Source organism: Tetrao urogallus (assembly GCF_951394365.1).
Source record: "Tetrao urogallus genome assembly, chromosome: 13".
Classification (NCBI taxonomy): Eukaryota; Metazoa; Chordata; class Aves; order Galliformes; family Phasianidae; genus Tetrao; species Tetrao urogallus.
Genome location: NC_136826.1, coordinates 9,843,039 through 9,863,213, shown reverse-complemented (window position 1 = coordinate 9,863,213; position 20,175 = coordinate 9,843,039). Strand labels below are relative to the sequence as shown.

Sequence of the window (20,175 nt, the reverse complement as noted above, 5' to 3'; positions counted from 1 at the left end):
AAGAGGGTAAGTATTTGGAGGTGTTGAAAAACACTTCACCAGACATTAAATTATATTATTTATTCTATCAAGAAAAGCTTTATGGGACATCCCAAAAACGTGAGCCATCTTTAAATGGAGATAAGAAAGAAAACACACGTACTAGCAAGCTGTTTCTAAAGCTCTCATCAGTTGAGGCAAAAAAACAAACTAACAAAAAAAAAAAAACAAGTCGACGGTGGGAGATTTTGAAAATTGAACTCCTGAGAATGTTTAAAAAAAAAAGAAAAAAAGAAAAAGAGTATTTCCAAAAAATAAGAAAATTAACAAGAAGCTGGAATGCTATAAAAGAGTGTATCCATCCACTAAATGATGAGAGTTCAAGAGCTAAATGAAATAATTGTCCAGGAAGGTGGTGGAGTCACCATCCCCAGAGGTGTTCTGGAACTGTAGAGATGTGGCACTGAGGGACGTGGCTATGGGCATGGTGGGATGGGGTTGGACTTGGGGATCTTAGTGGTCCTTTCGAACCTTCTATGATTCTATGAGAGTCACTGTTTCCTACAGAGGAATTGATGGAGGTTTCCAAATCAAAGTCCTCTTAAGAGGAATGAGATTGAGAAGTTTCCTCACAATGAAGATCAGCAGAGAAGTCCTTAAGCTGAATAAATAAAATTAATGGCAACCAAATTCCAGTATGGAATGGCAAAAAAAGTCCTAGAGGAGGGCTCAGACATGAACTGCCTGACTACCTGATTAGTTTGAAGCTCATTGGCCATAGCAAGCCTGATACTGAAGGAATGGAACAAAAAATGAAACTAAACAAGGATAATACAAATTAATACCAATGGAAGCTACAGATAAATAGAACTGGGCTCTGAACTATGACAATTTAATGAGGAGATGCTGGCTTCATTGTGCTGATCGTTCTGCAGTGCCATACATGATGCTCAGAGATAGTCAAAGGCAAACAGGAGGGAATGGGAAACAAATAAAAACAAGTGTTGTGATGCCAGTGAAAACAAACTGCAGTTTCAGTCCTCCCATCTCAAAATGGGGACAGCAGCGTGAGAAAAGGTAGAGGACAACAGAAGAGAGTGGGGCTTGGAGCTGCCTTGAGTGAGTAGGATTGGGCTTTTGCTTTTTGGAGGGGACACACAAAAGAGGATGTGGTGCAGGCCCCTGCCCAGCAGCTTTATCAGTGGCTTTGGAAATCTGTTAGAAACTCTTACTCTTAACTCTTCCTGCTGTGGGCAAACAGCAAGGCAGTTTTCTAATTTATCACCTTGTGTGCTTATTCATGTTTAATTTCTATTTTTATAAGACTGTACTAAATGGGTATCAGCTTATTAACAATGTTTACATGTTATGGATATTGATGAATATATTTAGAAAATATATTTAGAAAATTAATGTATGTTTTTATTTAAATAAAACCAGCACTTTAAAAAACTCTTAGAACTTGGTGGGGTCGTTCACAAAAATACCCATTACTTTTGTAAAACCACATCAAAATGCAAAAATTCCGACAATGTAGAAGAGAAAGGATAGAGGGGTGTCAGCGACTTGGTGGATGGAGTAACAGCAGCATTTGCATTCCCAGCTCTGCGGGGACAGACATGATGAATTCTGAGCCACGCAGGCAGACACTGTGTGCCCAGACTGGCTGCAAAGCTATGGGCACCCCAGCAGGAAAAGCTGAAGATGCAGGATCAGGCCCTGCAAATTAAAAAACAAGCAAACAAACAAAAAAGGATTCAGCAAGACGTGAATGTTGTTGAATGATCTCAGCCGGGAAATGTCAGGTAGCATTTCTGAGGAGAGCCCTTTGTGCGCATCGTCCCCGGAGCGAGCAGAGCAGGAGCCATTTGCATGAGCACCGCGCTCAGCAGCTGCAGAACGCTGCGTGCAGAGGGCTCGCACCAACCCACGCTCCTGGCGAGGCAGCATCCGATCCGGAGCTACAGATGTGGGCACTGCCACTGCAACACCACCAGTGAGGAAAGCTGTCTCGTCACTTGCAGCTGTAGGTAATTTTCTTGCTTAGAGAACTTGATGAGTTATAGGCACCTTCAGGGGTAGTGCTGAGATTCAGTGATGCTGTGGCAGATTTCACCGTGTGCTGGCATTATTCACCTGGTTCTTCTGTTTACAGAGCTATGGGCACATCGGCACGCAGGCTGCTGTTGCCTGTTTTTGTATGCATTCCATCCATATTTGAAATTTTGCATTTATTTGTATCTAAAACAGTTTACATAATGTTCAGAGAGAATTAATTTGTTTGAAAATGAAGCAAATAGAAGTTAGGCAGTGGTACGGGTGATGTACATACCTCCCAGCAGAGCAGCAGCTAACTGCAGTTAATGGCTGCCATAAGAAATATGAGATATGGATCGGTCGGCAGAGTAACAGCTGATCCTGTTCCAGACAGGTGGCACCTTGTGTGCTAGCAAATGGATTTGCAGCTTCACCAGAGGAAGAGACGCCGCATTTCCATCACACAGAACAAATCTCTGAACTTAGACGAACTATTTTAAGATGGAATTTAGAAACAAAAGAGAGTGTTGCACTGTTTCCCAACAGCCTTTCCTGTGGGATAGTGCTGCACGGAACTCTCGGTTATGGAGCACCACCCAGAGGGCAGAGCAGAGGGATGCAGAAGTGAGATGATCGGATACGTAAAAAGAAGATCCTACAGCACACCTTACATAACCACCAGCAGGTACCGGATTGTTATTTAACAGATGTCGTCAAGAGAAAAAACTGCGAAAAGGAGATTTCTTTGTCAAGAGAGGATGTTCATCGGCACACAGCACCTCTGCACGCAAGCAAATTCGTCCATTTTGTTAATAATCTAGCACCTCTTATTTACTTAAACAAACTACAACACCAAAATTTCATTTTGAGGTTACTGCATTTTGATACCATCCTAAAGTAAGCCTTGACTTTTCAATACCTATACTTGGTTTCAGCAGTATAGTACAAAGCACCAGTTCTGAAACTGCTTCTAAATAGCACTTATTTTTGTATCAGTTACAGAAAAACTTGGATTTCATCTCAGGAACAATGAGTATACTTGTGTCTCACCTGGCTGCATAAGGAAAGACCCAAGATTAGCAGAAAGCACATTAAAAAATGGATAATAAATAGTCAAAAAAGTAAAAAAAATGCTTAACCTCTTGTACTCTACATCCAAAGGGATTCAGATACATGCATTCCCATATACAATTACTGGAGAGGAAAGGTACAGCCCAGGTACAACCCTGCACACCTGCATGGTTCCAATGCAGCTGTGCAGTATCTCTGTCTGGTTGTGGAAAACCTCTACCAGGCATGTCCTGACAGTATGCTAAAGCTAGAAAACAGAAAGCAGAATTTGACTCATCTAGAATGTATAACAATAAATAAAATAAGAGAGACACTCATTTGGTGTTACAAGCTGAGTAAGGATAAGATAATTTAGTGTAGCAGTGAAATTAAGGCGAGGTAAATCCTGTCTACTTGCATGTCCTCTCAACTACAGCACTACAGTGAGAGGTGGCAGACACAAGCTGGAACATGAGAAGTCCAGATAAGGAAATGATTCTGGATCACAAGGATGGTCAGACTGGAAGGGGTTGGGTTGCCCAGAAAGTTGGGCAATCTTCCTTCCTTGGAGGTGTTCAGACTTGCCTGGTCAAACGTGATATTTTAGGTCTGCTCTGTGCAGGGTGGGGACTGGGTGACCTCTGGAGTGAGGAAAGCAAAATAGGGCTTTTTTGAGAGGTTTTTGCAATATCAAATGGGCAGAAACAGTGGGTGTTTGACGTGAGAGTTGCCAGAACCAAGGTTTTCAGAGGGTTAAGTGCACTAGGTTAATCATATTTATTTAATATTAAGAGTGTTTTTGGTAAGTTAACTGTACAATGGCACAAGGAGGAGGCATTTTTCTGAGATTTTTTCCCCTGCAGGTTCTCACTTGGAGTAAGATGCATATACAGAGATGTTATGCTGGGGAACCAGGGTACTTATTAGTACCAAGCAATATCAGTAAGAGGGCAGAAAGATAGAACTGAGTCTGTGAAAGTATGAAAAATGCACACGTATGCAGGAAATTAAAATCTCCCGAGTCAGCTTCACCTATGACTTATATCTGGAACCTCAACAAGATCTCTTTCACCATATTTGTCATGATTTTCCTCCCTACGTGTTCAGCACTCATTATCCACCCTTCCTGCTTTCTACAGATCAGAATGCTTTGTGATGATCTGCGCTCTGTCTGGGAGAGGGAGGTGACCCTGCAACATTTGACAAGTTTGGCCATAGCAGAATGAGACTGATTTTTTTTGTGGGACAATGTGTAGATTAAAGTTTTATCTACAGATTTCTACTCAAAATGCTTCAAAGGCATTCCTTCATTGTTATTATTATTACTACTATTACTATTATGTAAAAAAGAGCAAGCATGGAAAGAAACTCACAGCGTAGCTTCTTCCTCAAAGCATCTCTGCTTTTGAGTGCATCTGTTGATCACCAGCAAAGACCGTTGTATCAGTATGTTCCTCTCCAGCAGTAAGCGCCACTGCTGCTGTTGGCATTTATATAACAGAATTCTGCTTTGGAGAAACGTGAATAAGCACTAGCATCAAATCTGCCTTTCACTAGGAGATTTACTATTGCTGTCCAGAACGATGCTTCTTGGATGCAGAGGATCCAGAAAGAGATGAGTCATGGAGCTGCAGATCTATCTGTGTATGGCTGCAGTGTGCTGTGGCACGGAGCTCCCAGGGAATGAAAGGCGCACCTGAAGATGGGCATTACTCACCAGAAAGACAAGTCCTTAAGGGGAGAGCTCAGAAGAAGCAGGAAGATCTATTGATCACAGTGCTTTGAGCAACCCTAGGGGATCATAAAGCAACTGGGAGAATGTTAACAACATGAAGCTGTGGAGCCACAGGATCAGCAACACAGGAAGAAGGCTGGGGGTCACTGCGGAGATGGAAACCCCAGCCCTAATTGCTCTGAAGGAGCCTGGCCAAGGGAAGCTATCCAATGGCTGCTCCAGGCATGACTAATGAGCTGTTTGTGTTCAGCCTGGATGCAGGCTGTGGTCTGTACACCCATAGTCTGCAACACATAGCTAACAAATAGCTGCATAGTTATTAATGTGCTCCTTTCTTGTTGACGCATGAATCAGCCTAGGCTTCAACGAGGGCACAGCCTTTGCATTAAGGAGCACCTCTGAGTTTTGAGCTGTAAGAACCTGTTTGTGTAAGCATCTAGGCATGCAGCAAGGCTTCCAGTGTGAATGGTGTGGGAAGGACACACGCAAGGGACAGAGGAGCTTCGTTTGGGAACATTTTCTATTTTGGCTTTCAATTTGAGAGCCCATTTCAGTTCCTGTAGGAATTCCCACTGGCTCTGGATAGGCCCAGAAAGAATAATCCTGCCTTTTTGTGGTGGTGCAGCTTATATGCTACTGCCTCCACGCTCAAATAAAGGCAAATTGTGAGGAGAAAGGTTCGGCAAGACCTCAGCCGGGGGGGGGGGGGGGGGGCAAAGAAACACACCGTATCCATCAAGAATATATTAGGTAACTGTTACCACTAGAACACAGGAGGCCCTGGTGCTACACAATGTTTATTGTGCTGTGTTTTCTCCTGACACAGAATTAAATTTAGCTCAGAAAGATTGATGTGCACTTTCAAAACATATTACAATACTCTTATCTATGTTTTTCCTTTGAATTCCTAGCATACATAATAAGATGAGCTTGCAATTATCAGTTCTGACGAGAGAGAAATATCGCTTCTAAAGATACAGAATATCAGAAGGCTCTTTTCCCAGAAGGTAATTTGTTTCCAGAACTATTTTACACCCAAACTCCCACAGGAACAGCAGGACTAACTTCAAAGGCTTGTTAGTAATGGAAAGCCCCCAGAGCTGAGGTAACAGCTTAGGAAGGTGGCTCCCTACATCTCTTTAAGTGATAACTATGAATCGGCCTTATAAAAAATTCTAAGAGCTATGATGGTAAGCAGGGATGCTTTATTTATTTATTTTGGCTATTTAAATTCTCGTTAGCAGCTTGAGAGCTTTGGAGGACAAAGAAGAAAATGAAGTCTATGCCTCAGCCAGCTAATCCAAGCGCCTACCACAAACAACTTCCACACCTGTATTAAGATGTAGGCGAGGCATGCAGAGCAGCTGGATGTCACACACCTGACTTGTTTCGGTACCCTGAAGCATCCTGAGAGCAGGCTGGGCTGCATCCTTGTGGTAACAGCAGGAAGAACTCCGAAATGGCACTCCACAGTGTCCAGTCATGCATATACACTATAAATATATGTGAAAATGAATTTATCCTTAATGTTTCAACTGCATCAATTTACTATGATTCAGCTCTTGGTATTCAAAGCATGAAGATCAGTTGTCTTAATCCTTTGTTTTTCAGTTATGACAGTGGTTGTTACCCTGCAAAGAATCAGGAAATTCTAACACCAAACATCAGGTATTTATGGCAGCAAAACAATTGTATATTAAGGAATGTTGACAATTCACTTAATATTTTAGCAAGTTATTGCTGAAGTGAAATACATTTCTGAAGCTTGGACAGGATACTTCTGGAAAAATTACTTGTTTCCCTCAAGAATGTCTATGGAGATCGATATTGCACAGAATTTTCTTTGAAGAGAACAGGTGCAGCATCATCCATGTCTTTATTTCCTGGACACTGGGAGGAAATAATTGTGATTCAGCTCCCGAAGCACTGGCTGTGAGCTAAGACGAGTGCAGGAGCTGGGCTCAACGATCCTTGTGGATCCCCTCCAACTCGGGCTCTTCTGTGATCCTATTTCTATGATCTTATTTCTCATCTATTTCTATGATGAGAAATACCCAATCTAGCAAAGCCACCGCAGCCCAATTCCTTCTCTACCACATTGCCTTGTCCCTGTGGTATACTGGGGACCACACAAGAGCAGCCATACCGAAATCCTGTGAGGTGCTGACAATGACAGGTGTCACGTACTGATGGCTGTCAGTTCCCATTTATGTTAATATGAGGGCACAGCCTGGGCATCTGGAATTGAACGCTGTCTTGAGGACCTTCGTGTTTACGGCAGACTTCTCATTTATGCTTTCACAAGGGTGCTCTGCAGGTGCCCCAAACCCAGCATTCTGCCTGGAGCCCCTTTGTGTTTGTGGCAGTCAGTGTGAGGTGCGCAAGGACACCTCTGGGTATCCAAAATCCAGCACTTCCTGTGTTTTCGGAGGATTAAACAGATTCTTTTTCACAGAGGAGACAACTCCACGAGCACAACTGAAGTTTATTTCCTGCGCCCTCGGTTTGTTACACGCTGATAAAATCGAGTAAAACACTTCACCCGCCCTTTTTCTCTCGGCCAGGCCCTCCAGCAGAGCGGCCCTCGGCCCTCGCCCTGCCCCTTCCCACCCGCACGAACGCCGCTCAGCTTTGCCCTTCTCCCCGCGGCGGCGCTGGCACGGCTCCGTTTTCTCGCGCTTTCCACACGCACACCCGCAGGCCGCCGGGGCCCACAGGCCTCAGCGCGCCCTCCCCGCGCCCCGGCCCTCCGCCGCGCGTCACCGCCCGGCCCTTCCGCCCCGCCGCTTCCCCGCTGCCCGCAACCGCTCCGCACCGCCCTCGCGCGGCCGGCGGCGCTCCCTGCACCCAGCTCGGCGGTCGCCTTCTCCGGGCCGGGCTATCTATGGGGCGAACGGCGATGCCATGAAGCCGGCGGAGAACGGCAGCGGGGCGAACGCCGCGCACGGGCAGCGGGGCTCCTCCATGGGCGTTCGGCTGCTGTAGGAGCGCCGAGTGCGCGGGGCGCGATCCGCCACCTCCCCTCCCCCTCGGGCCTCCTGAGGAGGATGGCGACGGCGGCCGCCCCGACCCAGCTGGAAGCCGGTGGGTAGCGCTGGCCGCGGGGGCTCCGCCGCCGTCCGCCCGCTTTGTAACCGTGTCCCCTTTTCCCGTCCCCCTTCCTGTCCCGGCGCAGAGCTCTATTACCTGATCGCCAGGTTCCTGCAGTCCGGACCCTGCAAGAAATCCGCCCAGGTGAGCGGGGCTGCCGGCCGGGCCGGGAGGGAGGAAAAGGAACGGGACGGGACGGGGAGAGGAGCCGGGAAGGGAAGCAGAAGGGACGGGGCAGGTCAGCAGCGGGCGGGCGGGGGCTAGGGGGGCACGGGGCCGCGCTGCGGGCTCCGGACTCACGTCCTTTGTGTGCGTGCTGTGTGTGTCCCCAGGTGCTGGTGGAGGAGCTGGAGGAGCACCAGGTAAGGGACGGCGCTGCCCGGCCCGGCCCGGCCCCTCCCGGCACTGCGGGGCCGTGCAGCGCGGTGCGGCCGGGGCCGCGGTGCGGCCGGGGCCGGGGGGCGCGGAGCGGAGCCGGCTGCCCTCGGCCGCCCGGGGAGGGGTCTGACCTCCGGCTCCGTCCCTCCTCCCGCTCTCTCTCTCTCTCCCCGTCTCCCTCCCGCAGCTGATCCCCCGGCGCCTGGACTGGCAGGGCAAGGAGCACCGCCGCAGCTTCGAGGACCTGGTGAGCCCCTCGCGCCGGCGGCTGCCCCGCGTCCCCGCCACACTCTGCGCTACCCCCGCCCCGCCCGACGGCTTCGCCCCCCTGGCCCCAGGCCGCCACCGGGCCGGGGCAACGGGGGCACGGCGGGGCGGTGAAGCCGGGCCGGGTGAGGAGGGGAGGGGGGGGGGGGTTTGGTTAACAGGATGGGGGCGGCGGGGACAGCCGGGGGACTGACCGCGACGCGCTATTGTGGGGCCGGGGCGGGTTATCTGAGGGCACGTACCGGGGCCCGGCCTGGCGAATGGCGCCGCGCCTTACAAGCCGGAGCGGCGCGAGCGGCGATGCGAGGAGGCGGCTGATTGGCTCCGGCGCCGCAGAGGAACTGGTGGGGGTGGCAGGGGGCGCGGGGCCGGGAGCCGAGGGTCTGGCCCGGCCCGCGGGGCGCTGAGGGGGCGGGCGGCGAGCGTGGGCCGGGGGCGGCGGCGGCGGCGGCGGCGGCGAGGGGTGCGGAACTGCGGGGCCGCCCCGCGGCGTTAGGCCTGCGGGCGCGGCCTGCGCCGGGCCCCGCTTGGGAAGCGTGGCGTTGAAAACACAAAAAGTCTGTGAGATAGATGTGGGGAGACCGGCGCGGGTGGGTCAAAGCCGCGTGGGTGCCCGCTGCTGAGGAAGGGCGGCTTTGCCTTGCGCCGGGGAAGGCGCGGCCGCTGAGGGCCGCAGAGAAAAGCGGCCCTATCGTCACTGCCCGCGGGTGACGGCTCTGGCACTGCAGCTGGCGGCTTGGCTGTAGCCCTATAACGCGCTGTGAGCGTCCCGCTCCGCACGCGGGGGGAGCTTCGTGCTCCCGCCCCGCAGAGCGCCGTGCTGGTGCGGGCTTTGAGAACGAGTGTTGTCCTGTAGCTTGCTATGCGGTTGGTTTTCCATTGTAGCACTATTTTAGGCGTTCAGGTGCAGGTGGGAGAGTTCCTGACATTGAGCTGAGACATTGGTGCTCCTGGCTTTCCCTTTCTGAAACATACAGAGAATTTAAGGTGATTGTGCTTTGTCATTCCTGTGATGGATAATTCTAGAGCTGTTTATTGAGTGAGCAGAAATGGAGTAAGTACTGCATTCAATAAATCTCAGTGCTGTGTGCGATTTTCCTAGAGCATCTGAAATCTAACAACAGGCTAGTTTGGGTTCAGATTGTGCCTGCATGCAGTGAAGGGTGCTAACAGCTGCAGTGTGAAAGCTGATTTCAGACTATTTTGCTTCATCAGTTGCACTGTGTCTGTTTTTCCACTTTGTTCTGTGAGGTGTGGCTAGGAAAGCATTAAAGCCTTTTCTTCTGTGTTAGGTGCTGCTGCTGAAGATGTATGTTTTTAAGACTTTCAGAAGCAGGAAGCAAACTGGAGTAAAATGAGGCTTGGAATTAATGGGAAGTTGCTTCTTGTAGCATAGAATTATCAAAGCCAAATATAAGATCTTTTTTTTCTTCTCTTTTAAGTTAATCAACAGTTATCCTTTTTTTGTCATCTCTTTCCTAGTTTTGTTTAGCTGGTTAACATGATAAATCAGTTAGGAACAGGACCACGAGCTAATCATTACAGCAAGACAGGTTGATGCTATATGGGTTGAGCTGAGCTTCAATTAATCCTCAGGCTGAAGCTTTTACTGTCAAGAATGTGGCAGGAAAGCCTTTTTCCCACTCTGCTTAGAGTTTGATGAATCTGGAATTTGGACCTTTGGATACATATGATTGTATATTAACCTGAACTACTTGACTTCTGTGCTAGCTAGATGTCTAGAATGTAATGTTTAGAACAAAGCTAGGGCTGTGGAGAAGAAAAAACTCTGAACTTAACTTTAATTGTCTCACTTAATGAGCAAAAAATTAATTACTGATGCTAGCAGTCAGGGATGGAGTTTTTTTCTACCCATTTCTCTTGTTTGACCACTGAGAAGCAGAAAGGCAATCAGTTACAATCTTTGCCTTGTGTTGCAACTGCACTGGGCAGGCAGGCCTGAGATAATTGAGCAAAATGAGAGATTTGCAAACCCGGAGAAGTTAGGTTTGTTTGCTTGTTTGCCCAATATTCTGCTCTCGCAAATCTGACAAAGACTTTATTGTCCTAATTGCTGATGTTTTTCTATTCTCTGTCTGACTGTTTAGTCTAGAGCTGGTATTTTTGCAAGAATGTGTTGATGCTCTTGTTGTAGAGTGTGCTATTGCTCTGAGTTCTTTCTGAAATGATAAAGATGGAACAACCAAATCGCCTAGCAGGTGGCTTTTATCTAGTTAATGTTTACTCCCACCTCCCTCAAGCTTTCAGTCAAGATCTGAAATCTCTCTGTTAAGAGATTTCTTTCTTTCTTATTTGAACTTAGTCCTTCGCTTTACATGTCAGGCACCCTCAGGCAGGAGAATAGTTGAAGATACACTCATAAGTACTGTATCTGGTGAGCGAAGCCACACAGAGAACATGAGCATGTTCTGCATTTGTGTTCCCTTTGTGTTTCCTGCTTCTTTCCACTTTGGAGCACTTTTTATGTGCAACATGTGGCTGCCTGTCTACCAGGTGTGCTCCAAAGGTCTGCCTGCTCCAAGCGGTTTTTACTTTGCCATTGGCTGCTGGTGGTCTTGGGACATGAAACATGCTTGTAAAGGGGAGGGTCCTCACTTTCATTATGAAGGTCTTAGGTATGTTGAACTTGCATGCAATTAGTACTTCTATTTTAAATTAACCACAGCAGCTTAATGTACACCCAGCTGCCGAGCAGACGAGTTGAGCTGAGCTGCTTTAGATTATCAGAGCAGTCTCCAGTGGGCAGTTTTTGGAAGTTATTTTTGTTTATTCCTGATAAAGATGACTTTTCTGGTTTTCAAGAACTTTCTGAAGGACTGTCTATGCTGGCAAAGGCTGTTTTGTTCTTTGTGCTGAAGTTAAGCTTAATTTTAGGAAAAACAGAACATCAGCTGTTGTTGGATGGTGTCTCTGAGTGGAGAATTTGTATCTGTGGATGGCTGCACTAGTATGGAACAGCTTATGGGATTTGGCTTTGGGTTTCTGCCTCGTCCATCTGCATTGATTTAAAACTAGCTGTGAATCTGAGGTGCCGTTATTTATAGCTATTGCCAATCCCAGCATTAGCAGCAGAGAGGTGGTGTGGTTTTGTCACCTCAGGAAAATGTCATCTGCTATATGATAGTTCCAACCCACTCTCCCTGAGGAAATTGAGTGGATAATGGCTTTTGAATTTTTGTGTATATGCATATTGTTGACGTCTTATGAAAGTCCAGTATCTGAGGTTTCTTTTGTTGAGATTCCATATTTGAGGTCTTGAGTAATTTCCTGCTTGCTCAGCTGTCTTGGTCCTCTGGTCTCCTCTGCTGCTTTTTGATGGAGCTGTCGATTGATTCTTAATTGATTGTTATTTTGGCAAATGAGAGCAGCATGGTGCGGCTGCCTGGAGGTCAGAAATCTGCTGCTGCTGCACGGCTGCCTGCCTGCCCCAGGACCTGGTGGGAAGGGGCCTTCCAAGGCCCACGTTGTTCTCTGCCTTCCCTCTGCTGTGCGGCTTTTGCATCAGATGGAGTTGGTGCTTTGAAGCCATGTTTCTCTAGGCTTCCCTGAAGAGGCGTTTCAGAGCTATCTCGTTCCAGACCCTGGGAACACAGGCATCTCATTATAAGTAGTAATCACAATGAGTTGGCTTTTTGTTTGCTTGTTTCCTGTTTATTGAACTGTTCTTGGGAGGAGAAACTGTCAGCAGTAATTCCAGGGGATTTTGTTTGTTTCGGGGATCAGCAAGCCTCTTGCCTGTGTCTTAGCTGCCCAGTGAGGACTCTTTTCTTAGCAGTCTGAGATTATGTCGTAATACTTCCAACATCAGGAGCATAAACAGGTTTAGAGGTATGACTTTCTTCTAGCCCTTACGTGACTTCAGCAATAGTTCCTTATTTGCAGCTGCTTATCTGTGTAGCAGCATATTTGCATATTAGTTCAAGCTGTTGTGATGAAGTTCACTTGGAGCTGTTTACATGGAGTTTTTAGGACATACTGGCTTTGCTTGATTGCTTGAGTTTTTAGGTCTGTAAGACCTGCAAAGTTGGTTATTGGAAAGCATTTCTGCGGTGTTCTGGCAGTCTCATGCTCTGATATTTTCACCTGTATAGGACTGTTTCATATAAAGGCAATAGCCATTTTTATCATTTATCTCAGTATGTCTGTAGAACTGGCTCTCACTTAGCATGCCTTCAGCTCTTCTGAGTTATTTTAAAACAGTCCTTTAAAAGCTCCTTGTTTAGCATGTTTTTGGCCTGTCTTGCTAGTTTCTTGCTTTTTTTTTTTCTAATTTGTATTTATTTTTCAAAAATAGTTTTTAATATTCTAAAGATATTTTCTAATGCACTTGAGGAGGTGATAATATGCTTACTGCTGTTTAATTTTGGCATCCCACCTCTTTGCCACACAGCAAATGTGGCTGTAGCTGATGTTAAGCTTTGCCTTTTTCTGTCCTTTGAATGCAAATGTGATCTGGGAGTCTTCATTTTTTCTCAGCCATGCGTTTGCAGCTTTACAATTCAGGATGATTTTTAAAATCAATGTGCAGCTCTCACGCAGAGGTGAGAGACAGGAACTTCGTTTCAAGTTTTTTTGGGAACCTGAAAACAAAATTCCTTGTTCTGCTCCAGGCTGCAGTTTAAGCGTTTTATTTGGAAGTTACTATGGAAAAAAATCTCCATGAGAATTTACTTCTACTGCTGTCTGCCTGCGTAGCTGTTTGGTAGTAACAATATTAATATACAGATTAGGGGCCACTTAGGCTGCTGTGGTTTGTAGAAACGTGTAAATGACAGGGGAAGGAGAGCCACGCAGCCTTTCTTCTTTAGTGTGGTATGGTTCTGATTGCAGGTGGCAGAGCTGATGGGCAGGGCGTGTTAATAAAGGGAACATACGCGCCCAGTCTGTGCAATATGCTCCACGTGAAATGTTGCTGAGGAAAGTTTACAGTCTAATAAAACTGAGCGCTGAGATCTGGCAGCTCCCTGGTGCTGCTTTAGCTCTGGCTCCGTGCTGGGTTCACCAACTTTCCTGGTCTGGCAGGGAGCAGCCAGATGTCTGTGTCCTGAGCTGCTTAGCGTCTCGGCCACCCAGACAAATCACCGCCAGGCATCTACAGATAGCTGCCACATGCTCGGGGTTCTGGCCCATCCATCTTTGATCTTTGAGTGCTGGCAGGTCTGCAGATGTGCTGGTGCTCATTCCCTTTGCTGTTCTGTAAAAAAACAAAAAACAAACAAACAAACAAAAAAACAAAAAAACCCCCCAAAAAACGACAACTGCCTTAAAGGTCTTTATGCAAGCAAGTAGCATTCCATTTCTGAATAGATGTACTGAGCCAGTCAGTTTTTGCTGAATAACGTGTGCTTTGTGTTAGTAGAGCCAGGCTCTGTCTCCACAGTAGGATATCTGCTGCCAGGCTTAATCCAACACCTCTCTCCAGACATAGAATAGCAGCAAGGCTTCAAACAGTGTGTTCCTGAGTGAAAAGGGATGTGTTTCGCTGTGTTACGCTGAGAGAATGTTCGGCCTTTCTGAAAGGTTTCCAGAGAGAGGAGGATTTCTACTCTAAAATTGAAATGAAAGTTTTTTTCTGCTTTTGGATTGGTTACCAGCTCTCTTTTAATCTTTGGAGCTTGAATAACTGCTAGAATGGATAGCTGTTGACTGAGAAACATGCTACTATCAGAGCTGTAAAAGAGCATTTCGCACTCTGAATTTAATACATTGCATATTTTCTCCTTAGATTGCTTTTGTTTCAGATCCTTCCCTTACAGTGAAGAGAGGCTAGCACATGATAACAAAGCCTTTTGTACTGTATGTATGTATATGTGTATATATATATATATAAAATATATTTATAATTTACAAATAGCTAAGAATGACAAACAAATAGAAAAGTTCACATAATCCTTGTATCTCATTTTGGCTACTGTTATATCATGTAGTTTCCAACTATTGTCAATTTATAACTACATCCTGGACCTCACTGGCTGCACAATTGGGTACTGATATCATTTTGAACCTGTATGGTTTTGGGGAAAAAAAAGTTTGGCTGCAGAAGCTGCTCAGAATAGGGTGACATTCGTGGTACGGGGTGTTCGTTCCTTAATGCTCATAGTAAGAAAATTAATGATGTGGGCCTTTGTTAATGTAGTTATCAAGTTTATGTTTCTTGCAGAATTACAAAGCCCAGGGCTTTGGAGGAGCTTGCCTTTCTGCTTTGCCTTGCAGATCTTTGGCACGCAGTGACTGAGAGGTTGCGTGGTGAAGCCTTACTCTTCTGTAAGAGTTTCCATTCAGATTGGGAGTGTTTGAGTGATTTCAATTAAATAGTACCTTGTATGGGTCATTAGAAAAGGCTGTGATTTGTTTGGTTAAAATCTCACTCGTGGATTTGTGGGACGGCGCTGATCCTGCCTGCGCTGCGGTGGTGACATTGTACAACATGACTCACTGCTCTGGGCCCCGTAGCACCACTGCTGCTGCCCAATTGGAATGAACCATTTCCCAATGACATGTGGTAATAACGCCAGTGATGACACAGCTCAACCAGTAGTGTTTTGGCAGAACACCTCAATTAAGTGGTTGTCTGTTCCTCTTTTCAGCTGCCTGCCGCTCCCTCTGCTGTTCTGGGGCATTCTCTCGTGGGTGTAGGTGAAGAGAGTAGCCAGACCTGTCTGGTGATGCTCTGCTATTAAAGGAAGCGGTTCTCTCCTTTCCACCAGCTTTGGTGGAAAGCTCTTCCATCAGCTTGTCTGAATCACAGTCAGCTCTGCAGAGTGCCTTTCCCTTCTGTGGGTTGAATGTTCTCTGAGCCTGGGGAGCCGAAACAGTTCGCAGTATGATAGATGAGCGCTGGGGCTGATGCCAAGGGAAACTATATCGAGTAGTCAAGCTGGGCAAAAACTTGTCCTGCACTTTGGGAAGGGACCTGCGTTGCTGAAGAGTGCTTAGAGCTCCTCACCAGCGTTGGGTACGACTGGACACAACTGCAGTGTTCTGGTGGGTGTGTGCATACACATGTGCCTGCTGCTGTTTCTTTACAATGAATGCTGTTCTGGCCTTTTCAGGTTGGCTTTAGTATTACTTGGCGTTAGCTTGTGGCTTGGGAAAACAAAAAAAGCTCTTTTAGTATCATCTTATTCTTCATAGTGTTGCAACAGATACAGCAATTGCAAATAGTTCTAGTTCAGTGTTTTCTCAGTCTTCAATCACAGGTACCAGCGAGTTGAAAGGCTGGCTGTTGTTGATCTTAGAAAAGAGGTGGTCGTAGCTCTACATCCTGGGTTGAAGGAGTCAAATGAACTCTGATGTTGCATATTTTTGTTGGCAGCTGGTGGGTGTAGTAGTAGTCAGGCAGCTGCAGAGCACTCTAGACATGGCAGCAAAGCTTATTTGCTGTTTGGACAGACTGCTGGGGAAGCTATCATATCCCCATAGAAAACAGTCTCTGTCTAAAGCAGAAAAGGAGGAATGATTTCTCGGGATAACTAATTAGGAGCTGGCAAATGTGGGTCTTAAAGTTACTATTCCTAGCAATTAGAAAATAAGGACTGGGTATTGCTCTAAGCATAATATGTAGGGTTTTCAGGCTTTGTACATGCACTTCTTACAGTGATGTAAGGCAAGGGTTTTTCAGCTAAGCAAAACATAGTGCATGTGAGAAGAATGAATTGAAGGGTAAAACAGACTGGAGAAGCCCCCAGGCAATACTTCATTTGATCAGACCAATGCACTGAGAATGCTGTGTTTCTGGGATCTTTTGTTTGTTATTAAAGAGCATTCTAAATTACCACTCTGGCTGTTATTACCTTGATTTTTCTAGTCTGACTTATTCCACATTCTGTGACATGTTAAAAGATATTTTAGGTATAATTAATTTTGAGGACGCTTTCACCATCTTCATTTTAGAAATCATTTAAGTAACTAATTTTAATATTTGAATAGGAATTAAAAAAAAATAGAAAATAAATAAATAAATAAAAACTAGCAGAAGTAAAAATGAGCCGATTTTCAGATACCTGTGTTGTCTGTATGTTTAGGTGGCTGTCAATGCACATATCCCTCCGGATTATCTTCTTAGGATCTGTGAGAGACTCGGGCCACTTTTAGACAAGGAAATCCCACAGAGCGTCTTAGGTGTGCAGACCTTGCTGGGAGTTGGGCGGCAATCTCTGTTAAGGGCAGCAAAAGGTAAGATTTTCAGTTTATGTCTGTCTGCATTTTGTTTTGAGGAACGAAACCTTTTGTTTCAATCCATATTGTGTTATCTGTATCTGTTTGTGTAAACCCTGGTTTATCTTCTCTGCTTTTCAGCTCCTGCTTACTTATTGTGGTCTTGCTAAAACACAGTTATTGCTGGCCCTGTTATTGTGTCTTTGGTTGGGAATGCCATCTCTGTGTCTATTATTGCCTTATCTTGTTACTTCTCCTTTCCCTCCCTAGCTTGTTGGACTGGTATTTGTGTCAACAGTGTGATGAACTGGATTAGAGATTTGACCCACCTGAAAAATAGCCATATTTTTCCAAATGCATAAACGTGTGCGTGTGTCTGAAATAACCTACCACAGTATATATTTTGCTGGGCTATCTTTCACACTGGTGTATTCCTTTATTTGATTGTCTGACGGTACAGACAGGTTGAAGGGTAGGGTGGCATTTGGGACAGCAGTTAGAGGGTTGGAGAAAGTGAGCCGTTCTTTGGTGATAGTTTCCTGCTTGTCCTTGCTTGAAGTTAATTTGAACAAAATCCCCTGTTCCCTTCTTGAATAGGACACCAGTCTAGTCCTTCTGAAAAACTGCTCTGCTTGAGACAGTGATCCTGAAAGCACACTTTTGTGTTATAACTAAGCGGATCTGAGAGCCATTTGCTATTGAAAAGAGTGGTTCCTCCCTTCCCTCCTCCCTGCCACTTCTCCCCTGTAGGAGCCAGAACTTGTCTGATCCTATGATGTGCTGATTCACAGCTGAACTGTTGCAAAACTTGGTATTGCTATGGTAAGTACTGAATTAAATGAGCTCGTGGATCAGAGTGCTGGAGGTGACAAAGGAGCATCCTCCTGAGAGAAGAGCCGGGGTGGAGAGCTGCACCTTCCTGTGTCAGTGGCAATTGAGCGCTAAATTTTCTGCATGTGAAGTCAGACTCAGATGCATAACCAGGATGGTAGCTTCTTGCTAATCCATTTGATGTCACCTGGTGCATGTGGTGTCTGCAATCACTCATCCAAAGTTTAGGGGTGAATCTATGCTTTGTTATAACTGGAGAACTTCAGATTTGCAGGGAGGTTCGCAGCAAAACGTTTCTTCATTTCACATTGCTTTGCATCTTAGAAGAAAACATGGAAAAGAATGTATCTATGCTAAGAGCTGGTCTCTGGGTTAATTAGGGAGCAGAGGCTAGATGAATTGCTGACGTATAGTGCTTTTTAAGTGACATCTTCATTGGAAAGAGAATTCTGCTGGACTTATGGGATTTTTTCCTTCAGGAAAAGAGCTGCTGTGACACTGCAATTCGGTGTGCACTCACTAGCGTGGGACAGTGTACCTTTTCAAAATTGATACATATGGGTTGGTTGTTTTTACTCTTAGTTGTGCTTCAGTATGAAGCTTCCATTTACCGTTAGCATTCGCAATTATTTTGATCAATTTGGGGAAGTTTAAGTGCTGCTTTTAAGATGCAACATCAGAATGCTCTGTGGCACAGTTTGGACTGTAATAGAGGGTGCTCTCAGGAGTCTTCTTGAGTCACGTAACCCTGTACACAGTGTTCAGAGATCGAGGTGCTGATACATGGATCTACCAATCTGTGGCACTGTCCTTCTCTTTCAGCTCTTATTCACTGTGGCAGCTCGTTTCTCCCCTCCAGATGGCCAGAAATGGAAGAAGTCCAGGTCTAATTTCTGAGGCTCTCTGAACAGTCTCAGAAAAATTGCTATTGTTCTGGAGAGAAGGCTCTCTGAGGCCAGTTGGCAGCGTGTAGCTGGAGTGCCTTTAAAGAAAACAGTCTTCATTTTAATAGCTCCTTTTGGGGGGGAGGGGCACAGGGGTGCAGAGGAGTATCTGAAGATAGGGCATATTGCCACCAATTGCAAGAAAACAGTTCAATTGAAAAAAATATCCCTTCTTCTCTTTTCAGGGAAAAAATGTATGTGAGCGTATTCTCAAATGTACAGTTTGTAAGGAGAGATCTTGTAGGTGTTGGGATTCCAAAAAGACTAAAATCACACCAGAATTCATGTTACTTTAATACAATGTGCACCTACTTTTTTTGTTCTCTTTTTCTTACCAGCAGATTAGAAACTATTCACCAAAATGAAGCAAAAACAAGCTAAAAACATTTATGGTCATATTGCTTAGGAATGAGAAATCAGCTTCACAGCCTCCCCCCATTACATTTCTGACAAACTAATCAGAAAGATAAATTTTACTTTTCCATGAGAACAGTTGAGCCTGGAGGCTGAGAAATGACAGACAAGGGTGCTAGGAGTGCTGCTTGATGCTGTTGCTTCTGGGAAGAATAGGTCAGTTAGGCCTGGCTTGGCTGATCATTTCTTTAACCTGCTGTTAATCTTTCCCATACAGATTTCAGACACACACTATGGAAGGGATCAGCATTTGCAGCTCTTCACAGAGGCCGGCCTCCCGAACTACCTGTAAATTATGGGAAACCACCAAACGTGGGTGAGTTTTGAAACATAAACGAGGTGGTTTTGCCTTCTCTGTGTTTTTATTAATATTCCATCTTAAAGTTAACTCTTTCTAACTGAATTGCTAATTTGGGTTTTCACAGAATCACAGAATGGCCAGGGTTGGAAAGGACCTCAAGGATCATGAATCTCCAACCCCCTGCCACATGTAGGGCCACCAACCTCCACATTTAATACCAGACCAGGCTGCCCAGGGCCCCATCCAATCTGGCCTTGAACACCTCCAGGGATGGGGCATCCACAACCTCTCTGGGCAGCTGTTCCAGCAGCTCACCACTCTCTCCGTAAAGAATTTCCCCCTGACATCCAACCTAAATCTCCCTCCCTCAACTTAAAACCATTTCCCCTTGTCCTGCAGTTATCTACCCTTTCAAAGAGTTGATTCCCCTCCTGTTTGTAGGCTCCCTTTAGGTACTGAAAGGCTGCAATAAGGTCACCCCCCAGCCTTCTTTTCTCCAGGCTGAACAAGCCCAGCTCCCTCAGCCTGTCTTCATAGGGGAGGTGCTCCAGTCCCCTGATCATCTTCATGGCCCTCCTCTGGACCCTCTCCAACAGTACTGTGGGCTCCACACTTGGACGCAGTTTTCCAGATGGGGCCTCACAAGAGCAGAGCAGAGGGGGACAATCACCTCCCTGTCCCTGCTGGCCACCCCTCTTTTGATGAAGCCCAGGATACAATTTGCCTTCTGAGCAGCAAGGGCACACTGCTGGCTCATGTTATCATTAATGTTTTTATTAGTGGCTTTTTTGAGATGTCACCATTAATTAATCTAAAAAACAATCCTCACTGGCAATCAAATAATTGTTTTTGCACTCTTCTGGCTTCAGCCTTCTATAATATATGTACACATGTTTAGGTAGAAATAGGCTTTGATCTGTTATGATACACCCGTGTAAAAAGTGCATATGCCCATATGATTGAAAAGGCAT

General features: G+C 45.9%; 1 protein-coding gene across 2 annotated transcripts in view; it reads left to right on the top strand.

Annotated features, from left to right (window-relative positions):
• Window positions 1-7,848: 7,848 nt before the first annotated feature.
• BRWD3 (bromodomain and WD repeat domain containing 3) overlaps window positions 7,849-20,175 on the top strand; it is a gene marked incomplete at both ends in the record, with an annotated part of 49,818 nt that continues 37,491 nt past the window's right edge. For both annotated transcript variants that reach the window (XM_079542085.1, XM_079542084.1), the window contains 6 exons: window positions 7,849-7,885; window positions 7,977-8,035; window positions 8,224-8,253; window positions 8,457-8,516; window positions 16,582-16,732; window positions 19,121-19,219. In XM_079542085.1, the coding sequence (XP_079398211.1) occupies window positions 7,849-7,885; window positions 7,977-8,035; window positions 8,224-8,253; window positions 8,457-8,516; window positions 16,582-16,732; window positions 19,121-19,219 (436 nt within the window). The remainder of the gene's footprint in view (window positions 7,886-7,976; window positions 8,036-8,223; window positions 8,254-8,456; window positions 8,517-16,581; window positions 16,733-19,120; window positions 19,220-20,175) is intronic.